Below are 13,998 nucleotides of genomic sequence, written 5' to 3'. Positions count from 1 at the left end.
ATAAACACTTGTAGCTATAGGCATATATAGTGACGCATTGTCATTCGCAACTTGGTTCTCTCCTGTTTACTTTTGAGTCCTTTAAATTCGCAATTTGGTTCTCTCCTATTTACTTTCTTGTCCTTTTGACTTCATTAATAATCGAAATGATGACTGTGATGACCGTTTGGAAAATACTATGCAGGACCAACATAATATCTTCAATTCTTCTTCTTCTTTTTCATTATCCTCCCCTCTCTAAAGGTCCACTTATCATTATTATTATTATTTTTTGGTAGAATTGCTCAAAGTCCACTTTTACTAGTGATAAATATTCAGAACTTCCATCACAATTATATAATTCCCATATATCAAATAGTCAAATAAAAATCGATGTCATATTAAGACAAAAACATCTTTAATATTATAAAAAACCAAAAGACAATAAGCATGCTAGCTAGTTCCAAACAAAGCAATACGGCACGCCTTCCATTTCTTAATCAATTGTTATCACCATCATGTAAGTTGCTAGCCGTAATCACAATTCAACAAACAAGAGCTTCCGTAACGCTCTTTTGTTGTTTTTTGGTTTGGTAAATTGCTATGCATGTGAAATATTAACATTTATAAATGTACTATTAAGTACCATTCTTTTAACCTTATTTGCTATGTATATTCATATTAATTTCGCAGTTTTTGTTCAAATTATTGGGGGTTTATTAAAGCAAATAAATAATCTGGTTCACGAGCTTAACAGTGTACATTTATAAAAAAAAAACATGGTACATTGATTACCAAAAGAAAAAAAAAAAAAAAAAAAGGTAGATTGATTATTTATTTATTTATTTAATTATGCTTTTGCTTTCACCACCTCATAATCACAAAATAAAGTCTTCGTCCTGTTTCTTTCTTCTTATAGCATTTTTGCGTTTTGAAGATTTCAAAGAATATCCCTTTTTTTTAAACAAAAAGAAAAAACATCTGGTAAAATATACCCTTTTATCTTTAATATGACTTTTCTGCTGTTTTCGGACAAGTTGGGGGGCTCAATTATTGACCTTGTGATGATACAAATGTGTAAACACACACTCTTTTCTGATCAGTTGCTTTTTGAGATTAATTGGGTTCTAGGATTTTGATTGGGTGGGCATTTATATTTATTTATTTATTTGTAGCAGAGTATAAAATCTTCTATTTTGTCCTTCAATACACATAAACATTAGACAAGAACACGCTTTTCTTTTCTTTTTTCTATGTAATTTGTGAAGAAAGAAAAAGGAGTAATTATACATAGAGCTTCAAGAAGAATATATCAAAATTTAATTACATAAATTAAAATGAGAGAGAGAGAGAACTTGGGCTGTTTTATGAAAAAAGTCATATATACTGGTCCAGTCCGTCCTTTGTATTTGGGGTGTTATTCATGGATAGCATTTGACATAGAAAGATATAAAAACAAAATTAAGCAGAGGTCATCATCTAAACATATGAAGAACAACCAATTGAGAAAGAATATCACTAATTTGACAACTCAAATGTACTGGGCCGGCCAGTGAGCTACTCAAATTCAAGCATTCCACTTCAATTTTTAGGCTAAAATGGTATATATAATATAATATATAAACATGAAATGAATTATTCATATATACATTCGAAGCTCTCTCTCTCTCTGAACCAGAGAAATATTGAACCAAGATGTATAATTGAGTTTGCTAGTGCTCAATCAACCAAAACCTTTCCTTGACCCCCCTCTAAAGATCATGACATGATTGTATGTACAGAGTGTGGCCCTTTGATTAGTAAAGAGGCAAAACCACACTTATATAATATGTACATATTATATTTATATTGTTTCATTGACAATGGGAAACTAGAAGCACAACATGTTCCAGGAAATAACATGTCACATGTGAAATGTTGATTGATTCTAATGCACATTAAATACCTAACCCCCTTACTTGGTTGCATACGCTAAACAAGGAATGATGTTTTTGAAGAGTTTGGAGCTATATATATTATTTCATTTATTTATATAATATAAACACAAAAGTATTTTCTAATTCAAGCATATACATGAGTCATGCTTCCACACCCACATATTTGCCTCTTTTCCATCAAGATAGGGGACAACCCTTTTAACCTTTATTTTCTTCCTTTTTTGAAATGGGTTTTTTTTCTTTCTCTATTTTTATATGTTGTGCACAAAAGTTTGATATGTGAGATGACGATTTTTTTTTTTTTTGGTTTGTTTTTTTTATTATTTGTCTAAGTTGGGTGGTCCTATAATGGGGAAATAGAGAACTAGAATTATCTTCCTTTTTTTAAAAAAAATAATAATAATATACATGTAAGCGTGATAAAGTGAATTCCATCATTCCACTGAAGAAAAGCTACCACATTTTTGGTAGTCTTTGAACATTTGTGTACTGGTTTATAAAGGAAATTCCGGCCCTAATAATAAGCTTATCAAGGCATAAAATTTTCATTAATTATTTGGTAATCATAGTATAGATTTGGTTTTATCCAAAGGGAGACTGACGTCCATTCATTATTTTTTAGGTCAATTTTGCGTCTTTTGTAATTTCACCTTATTCGTTAAAAGGGAAAAAAGGTACAGAATTGTAGGGTACTTGTACGTTTCGGTGTTCTAACAAGTTGTGGAAGATCCTTTTTTTTAGTTTTTGGTGGGAAGGAACAAGTTGTCATGGTCCACATCTACAATCTTTTTTGGTCCAGTGAGAAAAAGGTGAACTCAAAAGGTTAAAAAGTTGTCTAATTAAGGTTAATTTAATTGATAAAGCATTTATATTTAAGATGAATTTGATTTAGTGGTAAATTTCTCACAACCATGCCATGAAATAGGAGTTTGAGATTTATTTCCTCTCTTAATAAAGTTAATGTAACTTTGAAAAAAAAAATTAAAAAAAAAACAGTATATATTCTCTAAAGGCGGCTTTTCACAAATTTTAATTTCCATCGTGTAAAAGTTATGAGTTGGAATCTTATATATCCATATATTTTAAATATGAAATTTGCTAGGATTAATTTTTTTTTTAAAACAAAAAAAGTGACTAACAATAATCTATAAAATCCTAACATAAAAAGAAATTAACCTCTAGAAAAATAGAATAATCCTATATATATACATCTTTAGAATCTGATTCTGCTAAAAAAAAAAACAAACAAGAAAAATTGAAATTCATACATAAATTAAAATCTTTATATATTTGTACCTTTACTAGCAGCATTTAGTGTAATCGTTGGCTTTGATTAGATCAAAGAAAAAAAAAATTAATTTGCAACACTTGATGATGGGAGAGTTGTGCTTTTTTTTTTTTTCTTTTTCTTTTTTTTTTCTTTTTTTAAAAAAACATGGAAAATACCTCTAAGAGATATTTTTCTTTTGAGCAGACAATAAAAACATAAAACTTCATGATTAATTTTTTTTTTATTTTTTTGAAATCTTTTGCTAGTAGTTTTCAAGTTCCATTTATAGCCCTTAATTACCTACCATCTAGATATTAATAACAAATAATATGGTCGGTGACCAGTCTCTAAAGGCGATGGTAATGACAAATAACATCTTGGCTAGTTAGGTAGTGTAAGGAAATGAGACAGGGACAACCTGAGAGGCTACTTTTTGTTAGATTTTAGCAATCAAAAAGAGAATTCCACTTTAGTTTCTTTTTTACTTCATTTTCAAAAGTTTTACTCATATGCCTAATTCCTGTAATGACCAATGAAATTGACAGCAAATCGGGGAAATGAGTAGGAGAAAAATTGGTGGTTCAGATTTTTGCCTTCCCTTTTCATAAGATATGATATCAAGTCCAAGATGTTTTCATTGCCTGTACACCAATTAGCCATATTTCTTAACTAAAAGAACGATCCCACTTCAGAAACATAATTTGTGAACCAATTGTATTTATCACCAAGTACGAGGCTGTGCATAATTGATGCTATAGCAGAACTTGAAGTCAATTAAAAAACCAAGTTTTCTAGAGGATAGTACAAATTTAAATCTATTTATACGTGTATTATATAAAGGTTTGAGCATGTGAGCAGGGTCATTAGTCTTAGGACAGTAGAAGAACAGTCTAAGGATTGAGGGATTAGAACTTAGAACCCTATAGAAGACAAGCAGATGGGGAAAAAGAATGGGAAAGACTCAGCAAATGGTATGTTGTCTTCCAAATCCGATGCCTATCATATAATATACATATATATATATATATATATATTTTCAACCATGACAACTTTTTCCCCATTGGAACCCTCTTCAACCCTAAAAGCTGTATATCAATTATATGCCACTACTATCTAACCTATTATTGACACTAAATAAAACCAGATATGAACCACCCTTTCTGTCTCCCAATTATGCTATTTTGGCAGTAAAAGTTTCCAAGTCATACCTCATCATAAAGATTCTTTGAAAAAAGTAGGAAATGATTTTGTTTGAAAACAAATAATAATAATAAATAATGAGGCATATGACAAGAAGAGAGAGAGAGAAGCTATATATTATGCTTTGAAATCATGTGGTCTTTTACTTGCACTGAAAAGCTTGGATGTGTTGGGGTCTTTTGGGATGTAGGATACTTTGAATAAGGTTAGGCTCTTCTAATTTTTGGGGAATATGGTAAAGTAGACAAGATCCACTCACCAAGTGGCTTTGTCCTCTTCTTGCCCGTCTTTCTCATTAAGCTCTTTTTTTCCATTCTCCCTCAGGCCCCTTTCTCACAAACAAACACAATGTTATCAATTTGTATACATTATTTTTTTAACCAACTAGTAACGGATTTGCCTTGGAATAGCCCCATTAGAAAATTTTAAAAAGTATTGGTAATTGATTTGAAATATACTTAATTAATTGGACTTAATTAGTTGGATTTACTTCAATATCAGTTTAAGGTTTTGAAATTTAGATGATAATTTTATATGGTATTAGAATAATTTCGTCTTTTTGTTATCAACTAAGTGACCGTTTGTTTAATATTTTTAGGAATATATAATAATGGTATACATACTCTCATTCACAAAAACCAAAGTTGGGTTGTTGGAGGTTCTAGATGACTGACCCATCATCCCGTACAATAAGGATCTGTTTTACCCATCTGTTTGATTACCAAGAAAATTTTATTTAAATATGCTGATGAGATTTCAAAACTGGTCCACAAACGGCGAAGATGAATTGACAATTATCATATGAATCCAATCCACAAAATGCCATTGGATATAATTATTTCATAATATATTGTAATATGCTGTACAGAAAATCTTGTACGGCACTTTAGTAGGTCCAGATCATTTAGAATCTTCAACTTTAAGAAACTTGTAGTTTATAGGTCAAAGTGGAGGGCAATTGGAATCCATTTTCCACTTAGAAAAAATTTCTTTTTTTTGACCGGCTGATTGCATGGAAACCCAGGCCTAAAGCAGAAGCAGGTCACTGCTTGACAATTGGTTGAAGAATTTGATTGAGTAGGAGTATTTAAAAGGAGACCCAAATTTGTTTATTCTCTGAAAAGTTGTGAGTTGGACCCTCTATCTAATAAACATTGTTCACAGAGTAGGTTTCTGAGTAAAAAATATTCTAATGTCAAGAGGTCAAAATATAGTGAAATGGTCAAGTATTTATAAGGATGACATCCAGATAATGCCATTTATAAGAACCAAAAATCATAGACTTGGAATAACGACTTTTGGAATAACCTCTTTGGATTTATTAAAACCCATTCAATGCAAATTATATTCGTTCAAGTTAAGATGAGCAAACTGATACATAAAATAAAGTCAAAGTTCTCTGTTTATCTAAAATTATTCGAGAAATTAGCTCAATAGAAGGAGCCATAACATACAAGGAATACAAGTGCACAGATAAAACATTTGGTCAATACAAAGATGTTGCTGGTTTTCCTACTACAAAGCAGACAGATAATGGTAAAACAGGCTACAAATCACAGTATAACGGGCGGTCTTCAGGCTATTTAATGAGTTCCTCAAACAAATATATTTTTTAACAATATTTTTCAAATAAACTGAGCCCAAAGGCAGCAGTTGGCTTTCCTCCCTGGCAATTATTTTAAGTCATACATCATTTCTAGCAAGTCAGCAACCTAAAACATATCTCCTTCCCAAAGAAACAATCAAAAAGGCTAAACCTCTTCTCCTGTAGTCCTGCATCCCCCCATTTTCACCTAACAAGTGGTATAAGTAGATACTCAGCGTAAAAGAGCTGCATGAGCAAACAAGAAAAAGTGAGCAGTTTTGTACACAATTAATGCTGAAATGTAAAGAAACTGAATCATGCTCAAAGCAGCTGTGGTAGGATTCGACAACATCAAATATAATTGCGACACATTTTATATTTTGTATCATGTAAAACACAAAATCGACAACTTGCATAGGTTGGGTAAACCTCTAGCATATATATATTTGCACCATTTGCATTGACACAATAACCTAAAAAGTAGGTGGTTTACCTTCCATATAAACATGTAATAGGATGTTATTGCAGCTTTGCTGTTCAGATCAACAGATTTTGCCTGATTCCAGAGAATCGAAGCCAAAATTATGTGTCCCAAAACCTAAACCAGCACAAACAAGAGATTACATGACCGCATTAGTATTTGGTGGATCATTGAGTTACTTGGTCAAGAGAGAAAACCAAAAAAAAAAAAAAAAAAAAAAGGAAAAGAGCCATAAGAACTTCCTAGTGTTGTATTGATAGGAGATATCAAAACTGCCACCTGAGGTTTCTAAACAATTCATCAAGCTCTCAAATTCTCAAAATATCAACTTTTCTACATGGTAATGGCATAAATCAATTACTCGAATGCCATACTAAAACCAATCATTTTAGTTCATCTAAGGCCATTTTACCCCTAATGCTAAAGTTATTACCTGTCCAATGGGTGAAGCAACCTTATTAAGCATCCATTGTATTTGTATTTGTAGGAGAGCCAATAAGGTTTAGACACAGGCAGATCACTAACACTTACTCCAATAAAACATATAGGTACACATCAAAAGCATAGCAAGAAAGAGGAGATAGCTCGAAGACCATATTTACTATTCAGTCAGGTAGACATCAAAAGCATAGCAAGAAAGAGGAGATAGTTCCTAGACCATATTTGCTATTTAGTCAGGTAGACATCAAAAGCATAGCAAGAAAGGAGATAGTTCCTAGACCATATTTACTATTTAGTTTTCATTCATACGTACATATTTATTATTTAGTTTTCATTCATATCTACATCATACTTTCAGCTTCAGCAATTTCTCTAACTATTCATTTTCATAGAAATGAGACAATGAAGTGAAGATCATCAATTCCAACAGAAAAGAACGTCAACATTACAGTAATGATTTTACTCCAGAAGTAGCCAGACGATGCTCCCACCATAATGGCAACACCATAAGCCATTTCAAGTAGTGAAATACAGATCCAAAATACCTGCCCAATGTAATTTAGTTACAACTAAATGATGTACGCATAGGACAAAATAAAAAGAATGAAAATCTTGAAACTAATGTGATTTAGACACAAAAATTGAAAGGATGCAGGAGATGTTGCACATAAAGAGAATGAAAATCTAGAAAACTAACCCGCTTTTGACCCAAGCGTACTGTAAAAGATTGGATCCCGTATATCTTGTCTCCATCAATATCAGGTATATCCTATATGTAATCCAGCATTGGCTAAAAATGAAAAATCTCTTCAATTTTGTAACAATAGCACATTTTCAACCAAAAGCATGCACAGCTGACAAAAGATATGTACAGCTTTTGACATTAAAACTATCAAACCTTTTGTAGGATGGCATACATATTTTGTTACCTTAAACAATGCTATAACAACTGAGAAGAAGCTCATAAATGCAGTTGCAAAAATTAGAGGCCTCGAGAAGGCAGCTGGTCTTTTGTACACATGCATCTGAAAATTTGCGAATACATTAGCACAAAGGAAAATGAAAGTGCACCAAATTATATATTTGCGAGGTTTATAATACATGTTAACACTGCTTTTGGCCCCAACCCCCATGTTACAGTGAGAGAATTCCATTTATTACCCTTTCAGGTCGTCTACAAGACAAAGTGCAACTATTTAGTCATCATGAACATTTTTTTATGGACTTTTGCCAAGATGGTATACAATTCAAAAATTTGAGCTATTAAGAAATGCATCCAACTCTATATATCAAGTACACAAAGTAGACAGTCAACAGTATCCCTATGTGTAAACCTGTCTAATAACAGGACAGAAATTGGCTCACATAATAGAAAGTCAACACCCTTCCTACATGTAAGTCTGTCCAATAATGGGAAAGAAATTTGGGCGTGCTAGAAACTACTACCAAATATGCACATCAAACTAACAAAATAAACAGTCAACACTCCCCTTCATTGAGCCTTTAATATCATGTTAAGTCACCATCAATGCAAAAGCTTTTAACTCCTTGAATTAGACCCAATTATATAGCAAGCTGAGACATAGGCAACCATCAGCTTGTGTCTGCTAGGCACTGTTTTGGGCATTGAAAACTGACAAAGTATATCATGTTTTGAGGTTGCTCTGGCATACAAACATCACTATCGATGATATTATAGATGCTTTTTGACTTTCAATAACAAAACAATTGACAGAACAATTGAAAGCATAACCTGCATATGCAGAAAAAAAGCTAGTTGCACAATCACTGCCCGTACAGCTAGGATGCACATTGCCGCAACTAATGCAAATCTCTTCCATCTCAGCATAGGCAGCTTACATCAAAGAATCAAAAAGCAAGAAGTGAGAAAACTGTGTCTAACTATCATCATTAAATTGTTCATGTTAATCATCATTAATATTTGATTATGATCTAAATCAATGGAGAATTTGAAAACCCAAGCTGAAAAATTGTATCCATGTAACATATCCTCAAACTAAATTAAACATCATGTTTACAAGTACACAAACAGACTGCTTATTAACAAAAGCCTCTTGCCACTGACTGCCTTTGGCAACATTTATTGCTGGTGGTATAATTGAACCATATTGAATCTAGACTACAGTATACGAGTAGTTTATACTGGTAATGAATTGAGAGTAACATAAATGGGGATTTATAAGCTAACCAACTCACTTTGATTGAATAAGCAGTTCCTAGCATAAAACTGATGAAGAGAGCCCAAAATAATGGCCATGAACCAACAATCCATCCAAGGAAAAAACTCTGGAAAAGGAGAGTGATAATTAGAATACCTTCAAACAAGAATCCAGATGCAATGCTCAAAACTTCAAACTGAGGGAAAATGTAAAGTCAGATGAAGCAAATTATTAAAAAACCAGAGTGTTCTAACAAATAGTGCAGCAGACTTGGTTTAGTATTTGTAAGCAAGCACTGAGTCTCCAAGCAAAATTTCCTTTGCTTCCAAAATAAAATGAACAAATCATGCAAGGTTGATGAACCAAATATAAATACAGTTAGATCTGGGTGATAAAAGATCTATTTAGATGGATCAAACATTCTACACAACAACAACATTTTCTTAAGAGGTGGGGGGAAGCTCATGAAGGCAAAATAGAAACAGAAGGTGAAAATAGATATGCAAAAACTTTTTGGCCTGAAAAAGAATTGGTTAGGATAGAAGTAGACAAAACTGAGAAAGTACCATTGCTTTTTATATACCTATGTAATGTGAATATCCACAGCAATATTGGAAATTCAGATAAATAAAAAAAGAGAGATTATTATCCTTCATTTATCTCTATACTATTATGAGCATATGAAACATGCCACAGGTACACTCCCCTTCATTTACAGCAAGTGCAACTGGATAACAAGATTAAGAGGCAAAATAAACAGACCAGATTATCTTTTGCACACAAATACATGAAGTTAATAGTTAAATACCACAATAAAAAGTGAAAAATGATTTAAGTAAGATATTTGCATTGAAAGCTGCGCCTAATACCATAATAGAGAAGGAAGAAACGATCATGATGCCAGTTCGAACTGAATATTCCCCTGATGCCAATGGAAGATATGGCTTGTTAACCTGTAATGCAACAAGCAGATAAAGACCAGCAATTAGACAATCTCCTTACACTCCATAATCAGAATAGTCTTTACAGTCACAGTTTCCTTATGTATAACTTACAAAAAATCCAAAAGGTGCTTTCAGCTACAAGCCTACAAAAGGGTATGACTTGTTAATTGGTAAAGGCATAGTTAATCTGATGTTTTGAGATGTGCAGCGCCGGGGGGGGGGGGGGGGGGGGGGGGGGTGGTGGTGGGGTTACCAGGTGGGACAATTAGACACCTTAACCAGGGTCTTTTTGGTCGGCAAGATAATATCACAGTTTAACAACTTGAATGGTCTTCCTATACGTATAATGTAGTTGTTAAGTTACATCAATACCCAAATTTTTGTGTTAAAAATTGGACTCAACTATGTACATCAAGTCAATAAACTATCCATGCTTTTTAATCCAAATTATCACTATGTTCTATAAGAAGGCTACCTTGTCTATATCAATGTCATACAACTGATTTAAACCAACAATGTAAATATTCATAAAGAGGGCAGCAGCTACAGCCTGAAAAGTAGAAGAATAAGTGTAAGAATAGTACTTATAAATGCCAGAATGCAGTTTTTAAAATTGGCTGACATATTTGAGGCATCACCTCAAGAACCCCAGTGAAAAATAATGGAGAAAAATCTGACAGCTTTTCAACTGCGAGGAGGGAAACTGAGACTATGCTCAATGCCTGCTTACACACAAAAGTAAGGTGAGACCACTAAATAAATTGAAAAGAAAAAATGAAATTCAAATTAATCAGATCCACGATAAACAGCTTAAAGGGAATCACACTACCAAATTGAAACTTAACTGTGCCTATGACAGTGTGTGGCCTTGAAAACCTATAGAAAGCATCCAAGCCATTCTTGACTGAGTACCAAATACTTTTTTTATTATAGGCGCCAGGGTCAGATTCAAAAGGGTGTCCAGTGGCTGCATTAACCAGGCACGTTTTATCTTGCCACTGGTAGAATGTAGATCTTTTCCCGATGCCTTTCACATGATGCTTCAAAAGATGCTGTTGAGACCTTTCAATGCAGTATTTTTCAACCATTTTCCTGGTTCTGCACCTTGATACATCGCCTACCATATACAAACCAATATTTCAAAGACTAGAATGATAATGAGTTGTTACCATAGCTTGAAAAGTATTAGTTACTAACCATTTAAAATGTAATACATTAAGAAAAATCTGTAAATAACACATTACCAAACTTGTGTCCAAATTCCTGAAAATCTACTCTTGACTAAGCCAGCAACAGAAACTTAATGCTCATTCAGGTATGGTGGTTGATAAAAATAATCAACATAAAGGAATTACTATAATCATTTGCAATGCATTGTATAGAACAATAATGAAAAATAAAAATGTATGTATATGACATGGCTATACATAATAACATATTTTGGTTTAGTAACAGTAGTAGGAGTGCTTGGCAAGTATATTCTATTTATGGTCATACTGATGTTTGATGGGTAACATGGAAAACAGTTGCCACTAAAAAAAAAAAGGAAAAAAAAGAAAAAGAAAAAATGCAAAACATTTGATAAGCCATCATGAAAGAACCATAGGTTTATAGCTCATAATAGACAGGGTATAAAAAAATATTTTCAAGCATTCGATATTACAACTGATCAAGCGATTCCAAAACAAGATGGACCACATTTTGCTGTCATGCATAGAAAATTCAACAGCACCATCACATCCTGCTATAAAATCATGGTACAAAGAACACAGTTAAGAACATGTCCACAAAATATGACAACTGACAAGGAAGGTTATATTGATGGATTAGTTACCAACTTAAAAGAGTAAGAGATAAGAGACAAATATACCATTGAGACTAACGGGGTTCCCTAGTCAAGGAAAGAATGAAACAAAGAAAGCTAAAATTTGATCAGTATTCAAAAGGCTATGAAAAGGAAAACCTTGAAGTGCAAATCATCATGTTGCAGGCCTGAAGAATCCTCTTAACTTTTGGTGTTAGTCAAGTGACTTGGGTCTTTGTGTAGAAGAGATAAGGACATAACTGTTTGTTGACAGCAACATAAGGTTACATTTCAAACCTACTGACAAGGGATTCAGTATGCCTATAAGTTATTGTATTTCTCAGAAACATACTGAGTTTTGGTGAAATTGGTAGTGAATACTAATCATTTCAAGCCTTTGCCTGAGTAAGTACTCACCACTCCATTCCACCATTCTCAATATTCTACCAGTAATTCACTCCTTAAAGAATGATCTTGGTTAGTAATGACAATATTTAAACAGAATTTACAATAATTATAATAAGCATAATGCCATCGTGAATCCCATAAGTCAATGGACTACTATATGCATGTGCCTGTATGTGTGTGATACTAATAGAAACCTGTGGTTGCTCAAAGAAATGCAAATTCATATTTGAAAAAATAAATGAAAAGTAAATATGAAACAGCTGATAGGGAATGTGGTCCAGGTCATCCATACCAAAAAAGCAACCCCTGTTGATATTTTCCTTCCTCCAACCATTCTCGCCTGCGAATTTCTAAATAGCATTAGATGGATATACCAAGCAGTCCCAATCAGCAATAATTCAACGCTGAAGGAATTAAATACTCCCCAAATTATGTTAATTGAATAATTAAAAGCAGGTCCACAATGCCAAATCAAGTGCTCATGATTAGAAGTATAACAAAATGATGCATATAAATGACAAAAAAGGGAAATTAAGACAATAAACCTTTTTATCAGAGCAGAAATAACCAGAAATATACAAGTCCACTAGCACAAGATAGCCAACGAAGCAAACCATTGATACCAAATATGGGAATTTTTTAATTTTTTTAATAGAAAATATGAAAGAGTTACAGAAACAGGATGATGAAAAGATATTCAATGGTTCACAATCAGCAGCTTAAGCATACAAAACCATCAAAACCCATGATAATAACCAAATAAAAGAATAAAAAACCAGCAAGTGAAGACCTCAAACCAAGAACCAGAAACACAAGGATTGAACTGAAAAAAATAAATTAAAAAAAAATTAAAAAAAAAAAAAAAACATACCTTGAGTAAGTAAAGAAGGTTTATGAAAAGACCCAAGAAGCAAAGAATCCATTCGAAGTTAGCTTCAACCAAAGCAATCGAATCGTACTTCAATTCATTTACCCAACACAGAGAAAAAGAAATAAAATAAAAAATCCCACTTCTCCTCAACTTTTTTACTATAAATCAAAAAGGCTTTGATAGGTAAAAGAAAGAAGATTGATTGAGCTGAAATGTGCTTGCTTTGTTATCAGCACATGCAGCATGAACAATAAATCAAAGGGGGAGTTTCTTAAATTTTGCAGAAAATAGCACTGGTATATTGTTCTGCAGAAAACTTTCAAAGAAAAGAGCACTTGAGAGTGGAATAAGAATACTGAGGTTGTCAAAAATAGTTTTTGACAAAAAGCTACCAAAAACAAAGAAGAAGAAGAAGAAGAAGAAGAAGGTGTGCGATGGGCAATGGGCGATGACACTTGAACAATAAACAACAGGCCTCGGCGCACTACCTCTCTGCCTCGTTCCTCTCCAAAGAACCGCACGTTGTCTTTCAGGTCTGGGTATTTTAGTCAAACGACGTTTATTTTATGTTTTTTTCATTTTTCTGAGGCCAAGATATTCAAAGAATCAGATGTTAACCACACTGACTTTTTTTCATATGTCAGAGCAATCATATTGTTATTATTATTATTATTATTATTATTATTATATTATTCTTTTGCCTGCAGACTCAGAGGTCGAAATTATATACCCGTAAATGAATATTATCAAAAAGTAATATCATATATTGAACCTCCCATAATCAGTCCGAATAATATCTTATTCCCATGGTTGAAAAGTCCAAATATACATGTACATATAATCAATTTCAAACAACTTTCAGTTTACTTTATTAAATTAAAATTTATTATTAATAATT

The 13,998-nt window shown here is 32.7% G+C and overlaps 1 protein-coding gene across 2 annotated transcripts; it reads right to left on the bottom strand.

Annotated features, from left to right (window-relative positions):
- Positions 1 to 5,765: 5,765 nt before the first annotated feature.
- On the bottom strand, positions 5,766 to 13,712 carry LOC107403648 (homogentisate phytyltransferase 1, chloroplastic). 2 transcript variants are annotated; one of them, XM_048467402.2, is made up of 14 exons: positions 13,101 to 13,712; positions 12,522 to 12,569; positions 11,981 to 12,081; positions 10,863 to 11,134; positions 10,656 to 10,739; positions 10,493 to 10,567; positions 9,943 to 10,026; positions 9,111 to 9,200; positions 8,647 to 8,748; positions 7,823 to 7,918; positions 7,591 to 7,662; positions 7,343 to 7,438; positions 6,465 to 6,569; positions 5,766 to 6,217 (listed from the first exon to the last, which is right to left on the bottom strand). In XM_048467402.2, exons 4-14 carry the CDS (start codon positions 11,103 to 11,105, stop codon positions 6,176 to 6,178), a joined length of 1,089 nt encoding a protein of 362 aa, XP_048323359.1. In that variant the 5' UTR covers positions 11,106 to 11,134; positions 11,981 to 12,081; positions 12,522 to 12,569; positions 13,101 to 13,712; the 3' UTR covers positions 5,766 to 6,175. The 2 variants fall into 2 exon arrangements, with proteins under 2 accessions (XP_048323359.1, XP_024924092.1); XM_025068324.3 differs by lacking the exon at positions 11,981 to 12,081 and having other exon boundaries at positions 13,101 to 13,162; positions 13,589 to 13,671.
- Between the last annotated feature and the right edge of the window lie 286 nt (positions 13,713 to 13,998).

Source organism: Ziziphus jujuba, chromosome 1 (genome assembly GCF_031755915.1).
Source record: "Ziziphus jujuba cultivar Dongzao chromosome 1, ASM3175591v1".
NCBI classification, from domain to species: Eukaryota; Viridiplantae; Streptophyta; class Magnoliopsida; order Rosales; family Rhamnaceae; genus Ziziphus; species Ziziphus jujuba.
The sequence above is the reverse complement of the archived record's forward strand: the minus strand, read 5'-3'. Positions and strand labels throughout refer to the sequence as shown.